The sequence below is a fragment of the Euprymna scolopes genome, chromosome 16 (genome assembly GCF_053919585.1).
Source record: "Euprymna scolopes isolate OS-2025 chromosome 16, ASM5391958v1, whole genome shotgun sequence".
Lineage (NCBI taxonomy): Eukaryota > Metazoa > Mollusca > Cephalopoda > Sepiida > Sepiolidae > Euprymna > Euprymna scolopes.
The window spans coordinates 148131015-148157058 of record NC_136497.1 but is presented as its reverse complement, the minus strand read 5'-3'; the positions used below and the strand labels follow the sequence as shown (position 1 = coordinate 148157058).

General features: G+C 33.4%; 1 protein-coding gene across 3 annotated transcripts; it reads left to right on the top strand.

Moving 5' to 3' along the window:
- Nucleotides 1–2763: 2763 nt before the first annotated feature.
- LOC145296155 (uncharacterized) lies at nucleotides 2764–22324 on the top strand. 3 transcript variants are annotated; one of them, XM_080142359.1, is made up of 4 exons: nucleotides 2764–2999; nucleotides 4730–4804; nucleotides 15925–16078; nucleotides 20270–22324. In XM_080142359.1, exon 4 carries the CDS (start codon nucleotides 20297–20299, stop codon nucleotides 22172–22174), a length of 1878 nt encoding a protein of 625 aa, XP_079998485.1. In that variant the 5' UTR covers nucleotides 2764–2999; nucleotides 4730–4804; nucleotides 15925–16078; nucleotides 20270–20296; the 3' UTR covers nucleotides 22175–22324. The 3 variants fall into 3 exon arrangements, with proteins under 3 accessions (XP_079998485.1, XP_079998486.1, XP_079998487.1); XM_080142360.1 differs by lacking the exon at nucleotides 4730–4804; XM_080142361.1 differs by lacking the exon at nucleotides 15925–16078.
- The last annotated feature ends 3720 nt before the right edge of the window (nucleotides 22325–26044 follow it).

Here is a 26044-nt window from a genome sequence, read left to right as displayed (position 1 = left end):
TTGGCGTTCAACGTGGGCACAGGAAATCGGTAGAAGGTCACGTGGAAGATGAAAATCGGAGTAAGAGGCAAGAAACAAATGACATGTGCGCAAAGATGCATTTATGCGATAATATTGATCGATTGTGGAAAGTGTAATTTGTTTACACCATTGTCGTGATATCTTTCTCTCTCACGTTACACTTCCCTCACTCTCTCTCTCTTTCTCTCTCTCTCTCTCTCTCTCTCTCTATCTCTCTATCTCTATCTCTCTATCTCTCTCTCTCTTTCTCAATATATATCAGTAAAACTCCTTTAATTTGAACTTCCTCTAAAGTTGGACTTCCTCTCATTTGGACTTCCTCTCATTTGAACTTCTTCTAAACCCGGACTTTCTCTAATCACAAAGAAGCTACACAACCAAGAAATTATAGATTTTCGTGATCGCTCCCATTCTCTTGACCTTAATTTAAATAATTAAGAATACTCTGATGAAGCAGTATCATGGGATGATGCAGAAAAGTCTATGGAGACGGTTATAAAATTTCTAGAAAAAAGTCCTTATTTAAGTGACAACTATGTTTTGCAAGCAATGACACTCCGAAGAGATATAATCATAAAGAAGCTACAGAACCAAGAAATTGTAGATTTTCGCGATCGCTTACGTAATACAATGGCAGCGCCGGAGAGCTCAATCGATGAAAATAGAAACTGCAATGAGACTCATTCAATTAATAAATTAAAAAAAAACTGTATTTTACATAAATATATGATTTCTGTAGATGATAACTTAGGTAATAAATACCTAACAAGTAAGAGTAGATTTAATTTATTTTCAATGTTTTTTTTTCCTGGTAATAATATTTAACAATTCCTACTTGCAATATATCATAAACTCAACTTAATATATACTTAAAGTATCATATAGCAATGAATTTGATTCACTATTTCTTAATTCTTAGAAAATTAAAGTAAACTGTAGCACATTTTTTATCACGAAACTTGAACAGCATCCTCTAATTTAAATGAAGCAGATGTTCAAATTATAGGAGTTATGATGTATGTTTAAGTAGCAGTTTTAGTCAGTTAAAGTTGTTTTAAAGCTTCACCGTTCACTCATTTTTCGACCAAATTTCAAAAATTAATAAGAGTGTATAGATCACCTTCTCAGCTATATTGTGAAAAAAGAATTTTCGATTTTCGTTCAGTAAAACAAAAGTTATGATGAATTTACTGGTGTTCAAAATCGTAAAAAACCGTAAGGACGTGTGCGAGGTTTTTATGACTAGTTTCCATAGCAACCACGTCGCTAAAGCGAATACTGTTGCTACTAATTCACCACTCTGGCAACAAGAGAAGTAGCAAGTGAAACAGAGAGAATGAAAAATCAAAGGGAGATGATTGGGGGGATTTTATTGAAAGCAGACGAGTGCCGTATATTTTTATTGCATATGTGCATGTTATGTTTATGGGGGCAAAAAAATAAGGCTGCAATTAAACAAAGAACAAGTGCATTTACTGGAAGCCTGAATGATCATGGATTAAAAGTCAAATATGAACAATTAAAATTATAGAAGAATAAAAGGCCAATCAAATGAGGTATAGTTTATTTAAACAGTTACATTAAATTTAGCTAAAATTTGCAGTGCAGATTTCTTTTCCGCCTGTATATATATATATATATATATATATATATATATATATATATATATATATATATATATATATATCTGTGAATCCATTAGCATGAAACGTACCATTCGGCAAAAGCAAACCGTGGCAAGAATATAGTTAAAATTAACATTAATTTTTAGTATTTTTTTTAATTAATATAAGAAATATCTATTTTTCACTAGTGTATTTTATTGTAAAATCGATCTTGACTTTATAGCAGGTGCTTATACACTTTTTTTAATTGATTCTGTATTTAGGTGTTCCAAACGATATAACCAATAGAAATATTGAGGTTTTTTATTTATTTATTAATTTATTTATTTATTTATTTATTTTGCAGCGGTTTAAACTGATACGAAATTGCAAATTAACAAATAAAACAACATAGTTTTGTGATGAGTTTTAATAAGTGATTTAATTGCGGGATTTTATTTCAAAACATACTCAATTCAGTTTAATAATGGGAACCCTTTAAATAACTCGCCTATTGCGATTAATGCTCAAATCCGTATTAAAAAGAAAAACATTACATCAACAAAAGTCAAGTACGTGTATTTTTTATACAATTAGCTCTTTCTCACTTTTTATTAAATTCGTTCATACAATTTTCCCTTTCCTTCTTGTTTCAATGTTTAATTAATGGTATTTTTACAGAATCAATTCGCACTTTAATTCGGACCATTTCTTTGTTTTTATTCTTCGGCCATCTTCAAAGATGCTCCCTTTTTCACTGCCTCCCTTCGACTAAAAGCGCGTTTTTATCTACATTGTGGGGTACGCGTTCAAACTGTCAAACTATAAAAATCATTATGATTTATTTTTTCGATTTTCTTATAAAAATAACATAAAGACAACAATAAGATATGAGTTTTAATCGTATAAATATGAGTAGATAAAAATATATAAACATTTAAAAAATTATTTTAGTCCTTTTTAATTAATAGAATTTTAAAAAAACATATCTTTTGCTTATTATGATCTAGGAAGTTAAAAAGATTTCACAGAAAAACTCAGTTTCATTATCTATTTATAAATCATCCAATCAAATTGCTTCGAAATTATGTGACGTCACACGTGTTTACCTGACCTGTTTTTACTTGTATTTTTTTTTTCAGCAATTCAACCTGTCAAACTTGTACCTATTTGCATTGCCTCCCCACGGGACAGAGTTAGACACCAGGGTCGTTTTTTAATGTGGAGAAAAGGAACAAAAAATAAAATTTGTCTCAGTCGTGAAAGATTTCTCTTCCACTAACAGAGAACAAGAAATTGAATTTTAGCATCTGAAGAACAGATACTACACTTTGATCTTGAACCAAAGGCATAATCCATTTAAGACGACAACCCGTAAGTAAAACCTTATTTCAAAACATCACATGCATTTTTAGGATTGTATTTTTTTATTAATAAATTAATATCGATTTTTTTTTTTCACGAGTGTATTTTTTTTTTATTTGTAAAAGTGATCCGGACTTTATAGCCGGTGCATATTAAAAATTTAAAAAAAAATGTTTGTTTCTGTATTTGAAACGATATCACCGATACTAATCCGGAGTTTTTATTTTTATTTTTTTGTTTGTTTGTTTTGTTTTGTTTTTTTTTAGCTGCTGTTTATCCTCAAATTGATGGGAACTTCTGCCAATTATTAAAAAACAGTTTGACTGTTTTATGATTTTGGAGAAGTGATTTAAATTCGGCATTTTATTTCGAAATAAAACATTTAATTGTTTATTTACCAGTATAGTTTATGAAATGAATTCCCTCTTTAATTCGGTATTTACATTTTTTTTTTTTTGTTTTTCCTCCGATCTCTTTCAGACAAAACGGTGCAGTTTCATCTACGTCGTAAGGTTTGTGTTCGAACCTGACAATAAAAGAAAAATACGTAAAAGAAAATCGTTGCGACGCGTTGCTTAAATAACTCTACCTTTCCATGAGGTATCGCTAATTACCCCCTTTTTTTTTGCTCAGCATACACCTCCAAACACCCGGGCAACGCCGGGCACCCATGCTAGTATATATATATATATATATATATATATATATATATATATATATATATATATATATAACTACTTCATTTACTCACACAAATTTAATATACGAAAGTATAGATTTATGCGTAAACTTTAAGTATTTACTTCAAAAGTGCTCAATACGTAGGTAGAGCTAGTTAGTAATTTATAAAATATATATGGCGATTAAGCTACACTGAATATTCTGCGTTTCATCCACTGTAGGATTCGTGAGGCTTATGCGAATATTCAGTTTAGCTTAATCGTCATATATATTTTATATATATATATATATATATATATATATATATATATATATATATATATATATATGGGATGGGGCGTCTGCTACTAATTTCTCCCTCCTGGATAGGATTCAAAAGAGAATCGCCAACCTGATAGCTCCTGAACTGTCATCTAAGCTTAAGCTATTGTTGTCATATTTGTGTGGTGTATCTGCTACTAGTCTCTCACTCCTACATAAGGTTCAAAAGAGAGTCGCCAACCTAATAGGCCCTGAACTGTCATCTAAGCATCAGCCTCTGTCCCATCTACGAAATGTTTCATCCCTCTGCTTGTTCTACAAGTATTTTAATGGCGAATGCTCTGAGTAACTACAAGCACTGGTACTCCCTCGACGTAAATACCTCCGTCAAACCCGACAAGCAGTTAAATCACACCCCTACACAGTAGAGATCCCTAGGTGTAAGAAAACCTTCTCCTCCAATAGTTTCTTCCCCGGAATTGCTTTCCCAATGTACTGACATTCAGAAGTTCAAATGTAGTTTGTGAACATGCAGGTCATCTCCCTTCATAATGTCCCTACAATTTATAGTAGCCCCCTACATCAAAGTGGCACTGTGACTTGTTTGGGGTGAAAGTTAAAAAAACAAAAACAAAACTTGATTTAAATGAACGAAAACATGTATTTTCCACTTATTGGTTTCAAATAAGTTAAAGATTTCACGGAAAGCCCCAGTACTATTTATAAATCAACCAATCAAATTGCTTCAAAATTGTCTGACGTCACACCTTTTTTCACTAACTTTGTTTCACTTTTAGCAACTTTTCCAGCAATTCAACAACTCAAACGTTTTTCTTCTTGAAGTTAAAAAAAACATTTACAAAAGATAAATTGTAAGTAAAATCTTATTTCCAAATATTACATTATTTTTTAAATTATATTTTTTTCACAATAGAAACAATATTGATTCATCTTTTTGTATCTTTTGTTTTAATATGGAAAGAAAAAAATACGGTTCAAAATTGAGGTCATTTCGTTTTTTGTCGATATATTTACTTTTTTTTTTAGTTTTTGGTTTGTTTGTTTTTTTTTACATTTTCTTTCATTTTATTTTTCCAAAAGGAAAGGAGGACGATTATAATAAAAGAAATTAACCCCCTTTTTTACGATAATATTTTATTGTAAAATGGTTCCAGACTTAAATATATATATATATATATATATATATATATATATATATATATATATATATATATATATATATATATATATATATATATTATACACCATTGTTTAAATGCTATTTGTTTTTACTTTCTTTCCAACTCAATAGTCACCGTTTAAAATGACGACTTAAAAAGTTTTGGGGAATGCTGAAAACGAATATCACATTTAAATTTTGAGGCAGATCAGCAGTTTTTTAGATATTAAGATTATATACAATGTAATCCATTGTGTTTTCACTGGTGGCCATGTGTCTTCCCAACTGAACTAGTACTAATGTGTGCATGCGTGTTATGAAACACCTCCCCCTCCCTATGTTAAGAATGGCGAATGTCACTTACATTTATTAAGTCCTACATCGGATAAAATGTCAATATATCTAGAAAACTGCCCCGAATTTGAATGTGATATTCGTTTTCAGCATACTTGAAAATCCATAAAAGTCGCCAATTAAAGGTGAGTGTTAAGTTGGAAAGAAAGTAAAAAATAACCTTTGGAATTCACTTTACTTGAATCTTTTGTTTTTTTTTTCATCTGGATAAAATATAAGATGAAATTCCTAAGTTTGTTTAGGTCCTTATATGCACTTATGTTACCGTACTAATTTTCAGGTTAAATTTAAGTTTATGATATGTTTCTATTTTATTAAATTGCTAGGTGAAAGTACAGAATAATTACAAAACGCCCTCCGTGTTAAGAATGTTTTTTTAAATAATAACTTGGGGGGGGGGGATCGTCAGGGGTGGGGTAGTTACAAATCGGTTTCAATTCCAAACTTCTGCTAAAGAATAAAAATAAGGACGTCGTGGTTTAAATTATTTTTTAGAAGTCATTTAATTTCGGAATTTGTTTCTCTCTCTCTCTCTCTCTCTCTCTCTCACTCTCTCTCTCTCTCTCCCTCCGTATATATATATATATATATATATATATATATATATATATATAAGACGAAATAAAGACGAAACGTTGATGAACACATAATACGATTTGTTCCTTTTTATTTCTCTATTTTGTGGGAATACTATTATTTTCATCATATATATATATAGTCACCGCGTATATATACTTTCACTTAAATTGTTGTATATGGACCATTTCGATTAATACCCAATATATATATATATATATATATATATATATATATATATATATATATATATATATATATATAAATTAAAATACTTCAGCAAAGGTCAAGTACGTGTCGCTATTTCAAGCAATTCGTTCATACACAGATATTTTCTTCCTTCCTTTTTTTTTATCTTTAGCGTTTAATAGGAATATTTTTATAGTATACTCCTGTCTCTTGTTTGGATCGTTTACGTTTTTTTTTTGTTTTCCATTCACCTTTTTCTGATATTTTCTTTGTCATTCCCCCCCCCTCCCCCGTAAAAGAAATCTGGTTTTCATGTACATCGTAAGGTCTGAGTTCGAGTCGGACAACCAGTAAAAAAAATTGCTGCGATTTATTTTTTTGTTTTCCTTTTTTTAGTTTGATAAAATTTACATGATTAAACCAATACAGAAGCTACCTTAAAAACTTGTTTTCAAGGAGTTTTCAAGTGTGCTGAAAACGAATATCGCATTTAAAATTAGGGCTGGCAACTAATTTTCAGGATATTGCAAAAATACTAGTAGTGATATAATGTAGCGACCATATTTGTTTATGATATCGCCACTTGGACGTAAGGGGCTACTATTTGGGGCTTTGTCTAGGAAAGATTTAACAAGATATTTGTTTATGTTACATTTAAACTTCTGCATATCAGTACATCCACGGAAGCAGGAAGCAAGGAGGGAATTCCAAAGTCTAGCTGTTCGAGGGAAGAAACTATTAGAATAGAAAGCTTTCTGGCATTTAAGGACATAACATAAAGAAGCTGACATGTGAACGAGTCGCGCATGCGCAGTCGTGAAACAGTGAAAAACAGATAAATGTCTGATGATACGCAAGTACCAATTTTTCAATCTGGACCTTTCGTAGCCCTTTTTCCCGTCCCCCCGATGAAAACGGATTAGAAAGCTTTCCACATATCTGAACACCCTATATACCAAATTTAAAGTATGTAGATAAAAATTCGTGGAGTATATAGGTTGAGAGGTGTCCTCATATATACACACACGCATTCTCATATTTATAGATTATAAAACTGTATTTTCCGTGAAATCTTTTCAATTTACAAGAAGATAATAAGCGAAAGTGTTTTTTTTCTAAGAGAAATAAGTATTTTTATGTTTAACTTATCTTACAATTAAAACAAAGGTTATATTGTTATTTTCGATGAGTCTTTGTCGTATACATGTAATCGATACGAGGTCATTATATATATATATATATATATATATATATATATTTACTATAATAATTAAATACCTACAGACACTAGTGTTTCATCCTTTCGGGAATCTTCAGTGCAGGGTGTCACGATTGACACCAGTCTACAGATTCGAACTCGGCAACACGAGCCATCCCTGGCTCGATTAGCAAAGACCGTATCCGTTCGGCTACCGTTAACCGTGTGAAATAACGTTGAATTTAAACATTTTAATTTTAAATGTTCTTTACGTCAGGCAGACAGTGATCAAATCGTTATACGATGATCCATGCATAAGAGCTAAATTCACCGATTTAATTCAACTGAAGTGTTCAACGATAAGAAACGAGTTTCTTAAAGGGGCTGTTATGATTATTTTTTTACTATAAAAATAATAATAATAATAATAATATATATATATATATTATACATATATATATATATATATATATTACTATAATATATATATATATTTTTACTATAATATGCATATATATTACTATAATAATAATATAATATATATTATAATAATAATATGTATATATATTTTTATTATTATAATATGTACATATATATATATATATATATATATATATATTACTCATGTTCACGAGTTCTGGATATGACCTTAAACTATATCCGATGGTGAGGTCCCAGCTTGTGGGCTTTGGGGAGTGTGTAGCCACCTCTTAATTGCCATTGCTCCCAGGTCCACTCTGATCCGGAGTGGTAGTATCTATTAGGGTCCCAACTATGGATTAAATAGAAACTGATTTGAAAAAAGAAAACAAATATATTCTATTAAAAAATTTTTCTTCCAGATCACTGGATTCATCATTAAATAACCTGAAAAGGGTTGATATGCCGTAAAACAAAAACAACCAACCACAACAACAATCACCCCTTAAAAAACATATCGCCACTTGGACATAAGCGGCTACTATTTGGGGCCATGTTTAGGAAAGATTAACAAAATATTTGTTTACGTTACATTTAAACTTCTGCATAGCAGTACAGCCACGGAAGCAGGCAGCAGGAAGGGAATTCCAAAATCTAGCTGTTCGAGGGAAGAAATTATCAGAATACAAAGCTTTCTGAAATTTAGGGACATCAACAGTGAAGGGGTGAGATTTTGTTGCTAGTTATGTGTCTTAGCTTTCAGTCAACAATTTTCCTGGAGATGTCATCTGTTTTCATCAGTGCCATCTTTTGTATCATGTCAATATCCTATTTGATTAGAATTGCTTATAGTCTTTTCTATTGTTTTAGAAATTGTTTCGAATACTTGTTGACATGATTATAGTTTGCTATATGTTCCATATATTCTTAAGCTTTCTGTAATTGCTGTGTGTGTTTTTTCATGTCACACAGGGATGACACAGTCTACTATTTTGTAAGCTTTTGAGTTGTTGACTATAAAACCAAATGAGAAAATATTTAGCTGCTATGTAATTTCTTAATTAAATTGATATGTGGTAATGCTTAATTGAATAACTTTTACTATTTCTAGGAATTATTAAAAAGGGGAACAACTCTGTCTAAGCTGTTTATACTTGAATAATTTTGCGACATGATTAATACAATTTGACTGCTGTATAATGGAGTAATTAAACGACAAATAAATCTAATTAATCTATTATGGGATTTCTATCCGTCTTGTTTTCCTTGGGTTCGTGTGATGTTCTTTCTGTTTTATTCTTTTTCAACTTACCTGTGATTGGTCAGCATCACCTGGTTATGTGAGTTAGACTCAACGATTATCCTGAAGAATTCAGTTGTTTTCATTAGTGTATGGTGTCAGTCTTTCCTTTGATCAGAATTTCTTCTAGTTTTGGGGGGGGTTTCATAGTTTTTGAAACTCACAGTATTAATGCGGGTGTCCCTCAGGGGTCCATCCTGGGCCCAACTCTTTTCCTGATCTACATTAATGATCTTCCAAATCACATCCTTACATCATTTGTAGACATTTATGCTGACGACACTACCATTTATGGTAGCACATCTAAGATAGTAAACGACCAAGTTCTCTCCAATTCGCTCTCCTCTGATCTTGAGCACGTAGTACAATGGGGAAAGGAGTAGCTGGTTACTTTTAATGCATCTAAAACCAAGCTTCTCTTTTTACATCATCAACATTCTGATCCACATCTGGCATCAATTAAAATGAATGGCTCTCGTCTTCAGGAGGCCTCAAGTTTTCTGGGCTTGACCATTACTCCTGATCTTAAATGGAACACGTACATCAAATCTGTTGCCAAGGCCGCTGGAAAAATGGTGGGATCTTTCTATCGATCCGGTAGATATCTCACTGCTGATGCTATTCTCTATCTATATAAGAGCCAGATACGTCCAAGGATGGAATACTGTTGCCACATCTGGGCAGGAGCTGCTAGAAAGGACTTGTCCTGCCTTGATATAGTTCAAAATAGACTTCGTAGCCTCGTAGGAGATGTCCTTTTCTCCTCCTTGCAACCTCTATCTCACAGAAGAGATGTTGCGAGTTTGTCTCTGATGTATCGTTATTTTCATAGAAAGTGTTCGACTGAGCTTCAATCTATGGTCCCCCCTCGCCAAACTTTCACAAGAAACACTCGTCTAGCTGTAAACACTATCAATAATTCCCCCCACTCTTTATCTGTGCCTAAACCTAAACGTAGATTCCATGAACAAAGCTTCTTTCTTAGAACTGCACGCCTGTGGAATTGTCTTCCGTTTTCCTGCTTTCCGGCTGACTACAATATGATTGTGTTCAAGTCTAACGTAAATAAGTTCTTGATGAGCCGTTCCATATGTTATCAAATTTACCAAATTTTCATTACTAATGATTACTATATTGTCCAATTTCTACTGTACACTCTTTAACCCTTATCCTTGAGTGGCCTCTTGGCCTTGATAATGTGGTGATGCCTATGTAAAAAAAACTGTTGAAAATGCTATTCATATTATTGGCATGACTATAGTTTGTTTTCTGTTCCATATACCATTAAGCTCTTTGAATTTGCTTCGTTTTCTGCTGCTTTTATATTCACGTTGGGACAGTGTAATCTACTATATGGCAGGTCTTTTTCTTGTTGAGTTTTAAGCAAATCAAATAAGTGGAATAAATCTTTTTTATTAATTTTTTTTTTTTACTCATATTCACCCCTAATAAGGCATATCGCCACTTGAACATAACAGCAATTTAGGACCATGCTTAGAAAAGATTAACAAGATGTTTATTTACATTACATTTGCATATAAATAAAGTGAGGAAAGCAGGTAAGCAGGAAGGAGATTCTAAATCTAGCTGTTCAAAGGAAGAAACTATTAGAGTAGAAAGCTTTTTGGTATTTAGGGACCTCAACAGTGAAGGGGTGTGATTTTGTTGCTAAGTGGGTTTGTCGAAAATATGTACATCAAGGGGCACAAGTGCAACAAGTTCATCAGATTCCATTAAAATACTTGTAAAAAGGCACATTACAGCGATGGGATAGGAGTTGAAGATTCGTTGACAAAGACTCTTTTGGGGGGGGGGCCTATCGAAGAGGGAGAAACGTGGTAGATGCACCAGTTCAGATGTGGCAACAATACTCTATGCATGGGCGAATATCGCCACTTGGACATAACAGCCTACTATTTAGGACCATGCCTAGAAAAGATTAACAATATGTTTATTTACATTACATTTATTTATTTATTTATTCATTTTTACTCACATGCTCTCTGGCACTGAAGGACATCAACAGTGAAGGAGTGAGATTTTGTTGCTAAGCGGGTTTGTCAGAGATATATACGTATATGGGGATACAAGTGAAACGGGTTCATCAGAACACATTCCATTAAAATATTTGTAAAACAGGCACAGTGATGCAACATTGCGGTGATGAGACAGGGGCTGGAGCTTAGTTGATAAAGTGGGACGGATTTGATTGACAACTCTTTTTTGGACTTTATCTAATAGGGAGAGACAAGTGGTAGATGCACCAGCCCAGATGTGGCAACAATACTTTATGCATGGGCGAATGGTGGCTTTGTAGAGGTACAGGTGTAGCAGAAACAAATGGAACTTTTTTCTTTCGCAAGTCAATGCCTCTCCCCTGTGTATTTGGCCACATACTGACCAATCAGGGGTGCAGTGCATTGATCCTTTCTCTCCCCTTAGAAAATCAGACAGCTTCCAGTTTGAAGGAAAAAAACTCTTTCTTATCGAGAGATACGCCAAGCGGATCGGACACTTTTCTTCGCTCTCTCTCCACCTCTGTGTTATTTCATCCAATATCGATAATTCCCACTGGGAATAACTACCGCGATAGCACCAGGTAGCCATATGACGCTTCAGGTCTCCACTCGATTTACAGACCAGAGAGTAAACAGAACATCTGTGCCCTGCAAAGTTTCCCCCATCAAAGAAAGATTGATCTCCATGTGAACGCTTGTGGCTAGCTAGGCCAGCCCTGGATAAAATCATTTTACCACATAAATCACAGGTGTGGTTCTGCATGAAATCCTCCGACAGACCTGATATATCTGACAGATTTTTTTCCTGATATCATGCTTCATTTTTGCATGCTCATATTTTTTCTTCTCAAAACTATCACACAGCCATGATAGACTAAGGAGCGCCACTTTTTACGATCATTGGAAGCACTTTCCCAACTGAACACGTCACTACCAAGAGCTTTAAGATTATCTTTGATATTATCCTTAAAGCGTTTCCTCGGTTTATGTTGTGGACGCTTTCCTTGTGTAATTTCACCATAGAACAGGCGCTTTGGCATTTTATCGTCGTCCATCCTTGTCAGATGTCCAGCCCACCTCATCTGGTTGCGTATAATCAACTTCTTGATACAAGGTATATCAGCCCGCATAAGAACATCCACATCAGATATAAAAGTGGTCCACTTGATGCCCAGAATGTGTCTCAGTAATTTCTGGTGCACTCTCTCCATGACTTTCATGTGTCTACCATAAGTTGTCCAGGCCTCAGAAATGTAAAGCAGGGATGGTAAAATACAAGATTGATAGACACTGATCTTTGTATGAATAGTTATACCCCTGTCAGACCATACTCGCTTCTCTAAGCCACCAAAAGCCTTAGTGGCACGCTGTATCCTATAGTTGACCTCAGCATCCAGGGTTCCATCTCTGGCGAGAGTACTACACAAATACACAAATGTGTCAATCACGGTAAGTCTCTGGTTGTTGACAAAAATATTTTGGTTCCACCGGGTGGAGGTGTGAATATGACTTTAGTCTTCTTAAGACTAATACTAGGCCCAAAAGATGCACAGGCCCCCGAAAACAGATCCCTGCATATCCCTCTCACCATGAGCCACAAGATCAGCGTCATCCGCATAAAGCAATTCACGAACCAGGTGCTGAAAGGTCCTTGTAGAAGCATGAAAACGACGAAGATCAAAGACTCTACCTGTGGTCCTGAAACACAAACAAACACCTAGAGAATATTCCCTAAAGGCATACGATAACAAAGTTGCAAAATAAATTGAAAAAAGTGTAGGTGCTAGGATATCACCCTGTTTCACACCATTGTCAACCAATGTGGGTTCCGACAGGCATCCGTTGAAGTTCAGTCGAGCCTTCATATTAGTGTGGAGCTCCCTGAGTAATCGTAGAAATTGAGGTGGGCATCCCAACTTCCCCAGAATTATCCATAGAGCACTTCTGTTCACCATATCAAAATACGTTGCCAACTGCTTCCAACAAACGTATCCCACGATAACTTCCACAGTCGGTCCTGGGCCCCTTTCCCTTGTACAGTGATATAAGAATTGCATCAACCCAATCCTGATGGACGGGAACACCCCTCTAGACATCAGTGATAAGATGAAGAATTTCATCAACAATTTTATCACCCCCATGTAAGAGGACTTCCACAGGAATACCATCAAGCCCTGGAGCCCTCCCAATGTTAACTTCCTTGATTGCATCTCTAATTTCATTCTCAGATGGGAACACAGACATTTCATGGATAAGCTTCTGTTGTGATAAAAATTAATTGATGACGTCCTCATCAATATTAGAGGGGTTGTCAAAGAGATCAGAATAATGCTCGGTCCAACAAAGGAGAATCTTGTTAGGATCCTTTATAAGGGCAATTCCATCACTTGAGAGTAGGGGAGATGTAGATAGTATTTGAGGACCAAAATCTTTTTTTAAGCAAATGGTACATGCGTTTCAGGTCTTTACAATCAAAAGCCATTTGGATTTGGTTGGCGAGTTTAGCCCACCACTGATTCTTCATTTGAAGGAGTCGCTTTTGGAGAATACCCTTGTTTGCTTTAAGTGACTGTCGGAGGGACTCTCGGCCTCCATGAGAGGCAGACAACATCTTATGGTGCAACTCATTTTTAGCACTTAAGAGTTGAGTAATTTCAGAATCATTATCATCAAACCAATCCTGATGTTTAGATTTGCGGAAGCCAAGAACATCTACACTTATTTCATAGATTCTATTTTTAAAATACGCCCACGACCCATTAAAATCAGCAGAATTGACTACGGATCAAAGCTTTTCACGAGGATGGGTCCAGGTAAACCTATGGACGTCTTTGTGGCTGAAGAAAGTGTTACAGATAGCAAGGTCAAACTGAGTGCATAGATGGAGAAGATGCAGACCATTACTGTTGACCCTACCTACACCAAACCGGCCTAGTGAGTCCCAGGTGTGATGATCCTTGCCAACACTTGCATTTAGACCACCCATGAGTAAGATCTTCTCAGATAAAGGAATAGAGGAAATGGTACGACTGAGATCTCGGTGAAACGCTGTGATGGTGTCTTCATCATGACCCATGGTAGGGGCATACACAGATAAAATTGTCATATACCTACTGTGTGCAAGAGGGAAGCACATCATCATAATTCTGTCACTTACACAGATTGGCTGTTCAATCTTCTTCACTAAATCAGAACGACCTGCAAAGCCAATTTCACCCTCTCGTCTCAGCCTCGATGGCTTTCCTTTCCAAAGGTGTATCCCGAGCCCACTTCCACCAATTGATCCTCACCATTCAATCGTGTTTCAGACAATGCTGCAATATCTATGCTGTACCTAGCAAACTTTTTTGCAACAATAGCTGTCTTACGCTCAGGTCCTTCACTATCCAGGACATCTAGCAAAGTTCTCACATTCCACATAGAAACAGTCAGGTTATTCCTCTCCTGATAAAATTTTGATTTTCCTTGTTTATTATTTTTCTCCAACTTTATCTTGTTTCTCCTGCAAATATAGAGCAGCCGCCAACTGCAGGAAGCCGACCAGCTAATAAAAGGGTAGGTCACTTTTTCTAGACCCTTCCCAAATTCAAGGGTGAGCAGTGTATCCCTAGAAAAGGCTGTTCAGCCGCCAGATCATCCGCCGAAGTTGCTTCCACCCTGTAAGCGATTTAGTCGACAATGTTAGATAATTTACTGGCCGCCTATGTGCAGATTTGCAGCTATGCACTTCCAGCCCGCTAAGCCTGTGCATGTCGCCACTCACCTATCGCCATAGGACTTTTACTTTCTTTTTTTTTTTTCTCGGCGAAAGATATCTGCACATTAAGATCGCGACACAACATGCTTGTGCTACACATATTGTACCCTCTCGCACCCTACCACTGGTTGCACAGTGACAAACTGAAATAGTGAGATGACTGAGCAGTGGCATAGTGGGCATGTTTTATTATCACAGAGTTTTAACCTCTCCGGCAGCTGGACATATACACACACATACACATAAGCAAGCAAACATGCATATGTATTTATATATCCCTAGTTCTCACAATATAGTAACCCTCCAGAACTTGAGAGGGAGGCTAACAGGTACTACACCTTGCCCAAGGGTGACCTGAAATAATGCAAGGCAGAGGCGTTCATCTCCCTGAGGTAGCAGATTACCCACATACCCAAACACATACATACATACATACATACATGCATTTATATATTGGTAACTAAACATTTTCAACATAAACCGCCCTATCTCTGAATACCCTTTATGTCAAATTTCAAATGTTTAGACCAGAGTAATTTGCTAGACACCGCAGAGCTCACACTTTGACCCCTATTATGACCACTTAACATTTATTATTTTGGGCTCAAATCAAGTTATTAAGTTAGACCCATGTCCAAGGTCCAGAGTCATTGCAGTGAAAAATGTACAGACTCCAAAACTCCAAAACTCGAGTTTCACCCTCATTTGCTCTCTCTCTCTCTCTCTCTCTCTCTCTCTCTCTCTCTATATATATATATATATATATATATATATATATATATATATATATATATATATATATAAAAATGTAAATATTGGTTCGTTCGGAATTAATTGTCTAAAAAACCACTGGACGGATGGCTTCCACGTTTTGGTATAATATGTTTACTATATCAATGTGTGTTTTTATATATTTCTTTTTAATTATAACATTCTACTTAATTTTTCTATGATAAATAGGTGGATTTCTTTTTACCGAGAGGTCATTTTTTTTATTTAGGTACAATTATTTATTACCACTTCCTGTCACGTGACCAGTGTTACAATTTAGCGGTTTTCCTGCTATATCTGGAGATTTCGGTTACAATCTAGCGGGAAATTCTAGAAAATCTGGAGGTATTTGGCACCCACAAAAGCGCTTGAAAATATTCAATGTAAGTAAAAAAAAGTAGCATTTATTTCCTTTGGTAACAATTATTTATTGATTATTTGTTTTGTTTTTCACCTTTTTTTCGACTAACCATTCTTAAATCTCGCTATAAAATCGATTTTTCCATGTACATTTTAGGTGGGGGGGGGGGATTCCAACCTCCGAAGTTTGGGTTTGTATTACTGTACACATAGATTCGAAAAAGTTGTCAAAAAACAAATATATAACAAATAAATGTTATCAAAGGCAAGATAAGTTACTTTTCTGCCAAACTGGATATTTAAATTAACCACACGTGGTCTCAAAATGAATGACGACGCTCAAAGTGTATACACATTTTGACTCCTCCCTTTACTTAAAAATTCACCAAAAATCAGGAAATTAACGAATTTTAATGAAAATTGCAGTATTTTTCAAATAATGATCGCAGAATATAATGAACTAATTATTTTTACTTAACTCTTAGTAAAAATGTTTTATTTTGTTTAAACAAAAAATACCTTTACTAAAGTTATGGTTTTCAGTAGTAAATAAAAAACGCAAGAATTTATTTTTGCTTTTTTTAAAGCATCGTAATTTGTAACAATAAAAAATAATTTTTACAGTAACATTACGAAAAACGCCCTAAAGTCCGTATTAATGTATTCGATATAACTCGAAGAAAAATTAATTATCGGATACTATTCAGGAAATTAAAGATTCAATTAGATTCCTATTTCAGTCACCTAAATTATTTAAGGTGAAATGAGTTTAGGAATTTATAGCCAAACCTAAATATATATTATTTTTTGGTAAATATCCAGATACGCTTCTACAGAACACCGGCCACTCTAATTTGTTTTTTTTTGGGGGGGGAACAAATATATAACAAATAAATGTTATCAAAGGCAAGATAAGTTACTTTTCTGCCAAACTGGATATATTTTTTGTGTTTTTATTCAATGTAACATATTTATACAGCTCGAAAAACATACAGTGTGTACCGATGTATTCGAAAATTCAAGATGGCGTCTCACACTCTCTTTAACACCGTAAGTTTGGAAAAAGGTGTTATAAATAAAAAACTATACAAAATACTATTAAAAATCTGCCGAATATATGTCAACCTATGTCACAGTAACATGTATTGAGCGAGTTTTTAACAGTATTTTATCCGGTTTATTATTTATAACATCTTTTCCCAAACTTACCGTGTTAAAGAAAGAATCAAACTCCATCTTGAATGTTCCAATACATCGGTAAACACTGTATGGTTTTCGAGCTGAATAAAAATGTTACATTGAATAAAAACACGAAAAATATATCCAGTTAGGTAGAAAAGTAACTTATCTTGCCTTTGATAACATTTATTTGTTATATATTTGTTTTTTGACAACTTCTTCGAATCTATGTGTACAGTAATACAAACCCAACATTCAGCTCGAAAAACATACAGTGTTTACCGATGACTTGGAAAATTCAAGATGGCGTCTGATTCTCTCTTTAACACGGTAAGTTTGGGAAAAGGTGTTATAAATAAAAAAACTATACAAAATACTATTAAAAACCCGCCGAATATATGTCAACCTATGTCACGGTAACATATATTGAGCGAGTTTTTAACAGTATTTTATCTGTGTTTTTATTTATAACACCTTTTCCCAAACTTACCGTGTAAAAGAGAGAATCAGACGCCATCTTGAATTTTCCAATACATCGGTAAACACTGTTTTTCGGGCTGAATAAACATGTTACATTGAATAAAAACACGAAAAATATATCCAGTTTGGTAGAAAAGTAACTTATCTTGCTTTTGATAACATTTATTTGTTATATATTTGTTTTTTGACAACGTTTTCGAATCTATGTGTACAGTAATACAAACCCAATATGTTACATTGAATAAAAACACGAAAAATATATCCAGTTTGGTAGAAAAGTAACTTATCTTGCCTTTGATAACATTTATTTGTTATATATTTGTTTTTTGACAACTTTTTCGAATCTATGTGTACAGTAATACAAACCCCACCGACCACTCTAATTTGTTTGGGGGGGGGGGAATCTGATGTTGGGGCGCGCGCGCCCCATAATTACACCCCCCCCCCAATGTACAAAGTAAAATCTTCGGAAAATGTTAAATGGTGTTCTAATTGGTAAATGTCGGTGCATTACTTACGGAAAATTTGAAAATTCGATGTTCCAGGTAAAAAAAAAAAAAGATAAATTTCCAACTTGGTGTGCTTTCCTTTTCTTATTTTATTTCTTTTTCAGCTAATTTTAAATTTTCCACCCAAAAAGCACTATAATGTATTTTTGAAAATTAGAAAATTCTATGTCCTGGAAAAAAAAATCCCCTCCCCCCAACGTAGTTTGCTTGGTGAAGCCGTCGTTTATGCTACAGCGTGCATGCGCGTAGCATAAACGGAAGCTGCAAAATGGTGGAAAGAAGTTCGTGGGTTCAGGGGTAAATACCATGCAAACGGTAAATTTGCCCCAAGTTTGACTATCAGATTCGTTGTCAGCGACCTCAATTACCTATAAAAAAACAAATTACAGTGGTCGAAGTTCTGTAGTAGCGTATCTGGATATTTACCTTTTTTTTCTTGCTTAAAAAAAATAGCATTAATACATTAAGTTAGGTAAACTGACTTTTTCGTTTAAAAATGGAATTATTTCCCTTTCCCTATTAACTTTTTTTTTTTTAATTTTTTTTTAATAAATATTTTGTGTTTTATATACATAAAGTACAATTGTTGAATGTTACTGTTTTGATTATATTCGTTTGGGGGGCACAATTAAAAAATTAAGAAAGATTAAAATGAAGCGAAATTTAAGTTTCCGTTCCATTTTTACAACAACCGTAAAACAGTGCATACTCAGCAAGTTTTATCGTAATTTATAAGCATATTGAAACACTAAATCAACATTTTATTTATTTTTTTGCATAATTAATGATGGAAGTATTTTTCTGTTTATTTTCTTAGCATCTGTTAAAAAAAATAATTTGTACATTCTCTTAAAAAAAAGAATCAAACTTTTCTCTACTTTCACATGTGTTCCATTTTAACAAACTGAGCCACAGCAACGCGTGGCCGGGTACAGCTAGTATATATATGTATATATATATATATAATATTTCCATGATATATGATTTTATATATATTGCATCCTATCATGTTTTATAATGTTATGAATAATATAGCGTATATATTACATTATATATACTAGCTGTACCGCACACGCCTTGCTGTGGCTCAGTCTGGTTAAACAGAAACGTACACACACACGCACACACACACACACACAGATTGTGATAATAGTCGGAAATGTACAGTTTATAGGTTCCAAAATTACACGTAAAGAGGATTAGGAAGTATTTAAACTCTCAATTTCTGGTTAGGATTAAAGGTTAGAGTCAAACATTATAGTTCACTTTGAAATGTTTCGGTAATTTCCGGGAGGCGGTTATAGTATTTGTGTTATTAATTTTTTTTTGTTTATGATCCAGTTACGAAGGACGTAACCCCACATCTCTAAAAGATGTGTATTTCCTCCCGGTGTTGACTGGTGTCGGTAGAAGGACTTGATATTTAGAGGAAAAAAAAGGAACTACTTCTTCTAAAGATGGTGCAATAGAAATGATGTTGTTTCTAGGATGAAATGTAGCATTTTATAAGAACGACTGTGTATTAAAATACTGTCCTAAATTTACATAAGATAATGATTAATATTCTAGACATAATACATTTGCTGCAAACCTACGCTACTTTGGTGCAGAGTGGAATTTCTGCAATCTAAATGTAATATATGGAGATAATTAATATTATATTAACGTATGTGTACATCGTATTATATTGATATTATACATATTATATTTTACGTATTATATTTTTATGTATTATATACAAATTATTATGCATATTCTATAAATATTTTAGATATTATGTATATTATATACAAGTAATCACATATATTATAATAGTTATATAATATACAGTATTATATATTCTATATTATGTATGTAGTCTCTTTTCATGATTTCTGTATATGTTGTCCCATTATATACGTATATATATGCATATATATGCATATATATACATATATATATATATATATATGTTTATATATATATATATGTTTATATATATTGTAACCTAGACAATGAATTTGTATATATGTTAAATTATAATTTTTTGAGTATTTTTTTTTTCAGTTTGATTTGCATTTTTATTCTTCATCGATGGCGTCTGTAGAGTATGGAACACTTTTCCAGTGTGTTGTATGTGAATCGCAATTAAACGAAACTTCCAAGACTTTACCATGTCTTCATAGTTTGTGTGAATCATGTTTCCGCAACACATTAGAAGATGGAGGGACAGAAGGCAAATGTCCGCAATGTGGTGACAGATTTCAAAATGACGAAAGTTTGACCCTTTCACCTATTTTGGCCAATGAATTTAAACGACGATTATTGCTGTCCAAATTGAAATGTAACTCCTGTCTAGAAGAAGGCAAATCATCTATGGCAAACTTTTGGTGCATCCAATGTGAGAAATCGTTTTGCATTAATTGTAAGCGACTCCATAATCGATTTATAGAAGAACACATTTTAAAAAATTTGGACGAAATGAGAAGAGTGGATGCCATTGAAATGATCATGGGAAATGAATGTCCGTTGCATGGAAAAGCTGTAGAATTGTATTGTAACAAATGTAACATGTGTTTTTGCAACGCATGTTACGAGTCTCACTCGACTGACCCCGGCAGCAGCAAATGTATGAACGTGCCTCCATTATTACTGAAAGATGAGGCTTTAAAAAGGAAAACTCAAGTCCCGAATCTGGTGAAAGAAATGGATGAATTTAATGAATTTTTGCAGTTTTCAAATGAAAATAGTTTCAAATATATGGATAAATTAAATCGTGAATGCGAATCTAAATGCGCGAATGTTTGGATAAAATATGAACAGATCATAGAAAATGCCAAGTCTGATGCTTTGGATCTGTGCGAAAAGATAAGACAAGAAACGGCAAAAGAAATTAAAATATGGAGCAACATTACTGACAAAAATACAAGAATTCTCAAAGAAATCGAAATCTGGTTGCAGAATGTACAGCACGTGTTTCGTGAAGATCACCAAGACCGGGAGATCTTTTATGGATTAAAACTATTGACATCAAGACTTCCATCACGATACCATAAATGGATGCGACCGATTGAGAAACGTGAATTCTGTTTCACATTGCCTGACTGGTGGCATCAAGCAATGGAACCATTGGTCAACCGACAAATCCCATCAGTGTCTTGTGTTCGGAAAACAATTTCTGTAAAAAAACTTGTAAAAGAAAATCAATGGATTCTACCTGGACCAGAATCACGAGATATCAGAACTATTTTAATCAATGAAAAAGATGCTCACATTTTTTTGTGTGATAATGAAAATAAATCAATAATTGAAATGAGTGAAATCGGACAATTTGTGAGTGAATTTCTTTTGTCTGATAAAGAAAATCAAAATTTTAAACCTGTTGACATGTGTTCAATTTCATGTGAAGAATTTGTTGTTTGTGGAAGTGGAGAAAATAAACTAATTTTTTTGAAAAGAATTGAAAATGATCCATTTTTACAAATACAAAAAATCGTTCCAACAACAAGCGAATTTTATTCCGTGTGTGTAAAAAAAGAAACAATTTTTACTTGTGATCTTGATTTCGCAATTCATCACTTTACTAAAGAAGGCATAGAAATTAAAACCACCACAAATGAAGGAATGGGTGAGTCAAAATATTGTCCACGAATCCGTGTTGATTTCTCGAGTGGGGAATTTTGGGGTTCAAGTTGGGATCGTTCTGAAATGATATGCTTTAATTTGGAAGGCGAAAAAATTCATTCATTTAAAAAAGAAAATATTTTTTTTTATTTTAGTTTGACTGAGTTTGGACAATTTTATTGTACTTACGACGGTGTGTTTTCTTGTTGTCCACAAGAATGTCTGCTCCCTGTCAATATAAATCAATCAAAAAAACCTCCACTTTTGTTTGTTTTCCAAAATAAAGTATTTTTTTGTTTTGAAAAAGATGGAGAAAGGATAATTGAAATTCTGAAAATATTTTATTGAAAATGAATTTTAAAACTTTATATTTGAATGCTTCGATATATTTGTTGTAATTAAATGATAAAATTTCAATTGTTTATTAATATTTTCAGTTGTTTTTATCGACACGTTTTTTTCAATGATTATTTAACAAATAAAAGAATAAAAACACAATTGTCCTGACTTTATTTTATTTCTTAAAATAGGGATAGCCGCTTGATGATCTCCTACAGGGAGACGGGGCTGCTCAGGTATATTTTCCGAAATTGACAAGGAACATTATATGACACAGATTGAGTAGACGTTATTTGTACAGGTCAGGGATACGTCTTTGACATCCAGACCGTACATTTGTGTAAAATTAAAAAAAAAACAACGTCTTAAATGTTTTGAAGTCAATAAAGATCGTCCTTGCACACATGAAGACTAAAATGCCTTTTATACAGCGTGTCCGAAAAGTTGAAGGGTTGAAAAGTCTTGTAATTTTACCATTAAAGATTATTTTTTTTACTATTTCAGATATTTTACAGATAATATCTAAGGAAATATACTATGGATAAACATAGCATTGAAAGTATACGTATATTGTGAAATTGTTTTACGAAATTCAGTGACTTTTTGGACACCCTATATATACAAGCTGAGATGGCGGTAGCGTGTATATATATCTATCTATATATCTATAAAAGTGAACGTGTCTGTCTGTCTGTCTGTGTACATTTCCCTACGCAATAACTCTGTCAATTTTTAGTCTATAGACTCGAAATTTGAAATACCGGGTACTGAGATTTGGGAAAATCGATGGGACGGGTGTCAGCCAGAAATTTGGCTGTTAAGGGGTCAAATTTCAACGATTTGACCTTTAAGAACTCTACCAAACTCCTCCGACAATTTTGGGTTTAGACACTTGAAATTTTAGATATAGGTTCCTTGAACCTGGATCTAACTTAATAAAGTGATTTGAGCCAGAAACTATAAATTTTAAGGGGTCATAATAGGGGTCAAAGTTTTAAAAAATTAACCATTTTTTTTTTGTTTTTTTGCTTTTTTTTGCACAGCATACACCTCCAAACACCCGAGCAACGCCGGGCACCCCTTCTAGTATATATATATATATATATATATATATATATATATATATATATATATATATATATATATATATATATATTTAAAGGGAGTTAGAACAGTAGTCTAAAGAGCAGAGTGTATTTTAATGTGATAGTAAAATTACTAATTTAATTAAAAATACAAGAAAAGAACAGTGCTCGTTGTAATTCAAATATATAATAAGCTCGATAGGCAAATATCTTAGAGCTACTTTAATGTTTAGTAATGTGATTGATAATTTAAAATTCAAATTAATACATATACATATATATATATGCATAGATTTTAACATATATATATATATATATATATATGAAATTTTAATTGTAATTCAGATATATAATAAGCTCGATAGGCAAATATCCTAGAGCTACTGTAATATTTAGTAATGTGATTGATAATTTAAAATTCAAATTAGAATTAAAAATTAAAAATCTGTTTCATAGGAAGGAACAACAACAGAGTCAATAATTTGTACAATCGTTGCGGAAACGATGTTTTTATTGCGATAGACATTAAGCCATGGATAATTATTTATATATATAAATTTTTTTAAACAAAGTCTCCTCATCAGCAAAAATACTGGGTGTTTTTTTTTTATATATATATAAAAGACAAGGTTTCTAGATTATAAATTATTCGATAGAAATATCCTATTTATATAAAGGAAGGATAGTATGTGATAATGCACTATGAACAGTAAATTAGTTTATAGATATAGTATACAGACGCTAATTTTATGGGTGTAGTATGCTTTCTTCATCTATCCCCCTCTTTAATAAATAGACTCTCCCGATCACCGAAGACGCAATGTAAAAAAATAAATAAAATAAAAATGATGTCGCTTTTGGGCAGTACGTGAAACTAAAATATATATTCTTAGTCTTCTGGCTAGGATCTAAGTTTAGTATCTGTTCTGTCTAAAGATGGTATAATGATATTCTGTGGTTTCCGTTCCCGCCGGGCATCTCTACAAAGGAAATATGTCACAGACTCCTGTGAGGATATTGAAGATAAACCATAATAATCGGATATATTCTGACACTACATTTATTACATGAAAAGGCTGTCCCTTATCATGTAAGTAAGAAAACATACTAGATAAGTGAAAATAATGTTAGGATAAGGTTAGAATCGAACCCTGTAGGCTAGTGTTAAAGATAATGGTTGGGGAATGTTAGAAATTAAGTCTATTATTAATTCTATTAGAAATAGTTAAATATTGTTAATTCTATTAGAAATAGTTAAATATTGTTTATGGCGGAAAGAGTCGATTGTCCATTCCTGTAGAAATCGGAATATTAAATATGTCAGTTAAAAGAATAGACAATGCAAATTAAAAATATATTGTTTAAAAAATAGTTTAGAATTAGAATTGAGGATTCTTTTGTTTGCCAAAAGTGTGTTTGGACAAACATATGTAAAGCCATGTGAAAATTAGTCACGTTTGAAAAACACACTTCTAACATCATAAGTAAGGGAGATTTCTCGATATAGGAATCTAAGGGTTCGAAGTTAGAAGAGTTGGAAGACAGAGTTGGTTAGTCAAGAGTTGATGAGGATGAGATAATCAGAGCAGATCACACACGGTGATTGTCAGTTGGAGAGTGAGAGTCCCTTAGAGGCGAAGGGTAGAAAAGTAAACCATGTAGTCAAAAAGGCTGGAATTCCTGACATCACCAATCGCGATTGAAGAATAAAGAAACCAACTATGTTTTGTAAGTTTGTCTTGTGTCGGCATTATTCACAAACAGAAAAGGTAAATGTAGCGAACTCCTGTATAATCCTTCCAAGATTATGTGTCCTCCCCGCTAATGAGTTTAAGAACTGCTGTATCATACATCTCCCAGCCCGTATTAATATGAAACCTCCAAGAATTATCGCAGTCATCGTTCGTGATGTAAACAGTATATAAACGTCATTATCATCATCTGAGTCCCTGTATTACATGTACCCGTAACAAGTCCCCAATATGAGTCCCCTGCAACACAACATCTTAATTAGGTTACTTAGGTAAATACTTTTATTGTATAATATGGTTAGGGTTAGGGTTTCCAGACTATAAATTATTCGATCGAGATATCTTAATTATCAAAAAAAAGAGGATAGTAGTATAAAGATACGCTAATTTAATGTTCGTAATATGTTATCACCTTCTGTCCTCCTCTTTAATAAATAGAATCTCCCGATCACCGAAAAGGCAATGTAAAAAATAAATAAAACAAGTATGCCTTTTTATTTTTCTGAGAAGAATCCAAGGTTAGTGTCTGTTCTGTCTAAAGATGGTATAGATATCGAGCGGTTTCCGTCCGTGCCGGCGTCCATACAATGAAAATACGTCACAGACTCCTGTAAGGATATTGAAGATTAACTTTAATAAGCAGATATATTCTGAAACTACATTAACCAAATTAATTGAATACTTTTACAGTATAGCATTGTGGGGTCTCCATTCATGCCGAATGTCCACGGAATGCCCAGCCGCAATACATGATAGATACTGTGGTGGAATTTCAAAAGGTCCCGCCAGTATATATTAATTCAATATTTAAAAATGTCCAATTATTTCGGTTGCTCACTTAAACCAATGCAGCAAATGTGAAAATAATATATATATATGTATATATATATAATAGTGAAAATGTGTGTATGTATGTATGTATGTTCGCTTTTTGTGTATGTCTACAAAAGGCTTTTTTCGCCGTGATTTTCGGTTGGCTCGTTCCTTCTTAAAACTTTTTATTCTGGAATCATTCATCTGTTATTTTTAATGTTTCCTATCTA

Excerpts from the sequence above, each read along its gene's own strand:
- LOC145296155 (XM_080142360.1), top strand. The coding sequence starts at position 20,297 with ATGGCGTCTGTAGAGTATGGAACACTTTTCCAGTGTGTTGTATGTGAA.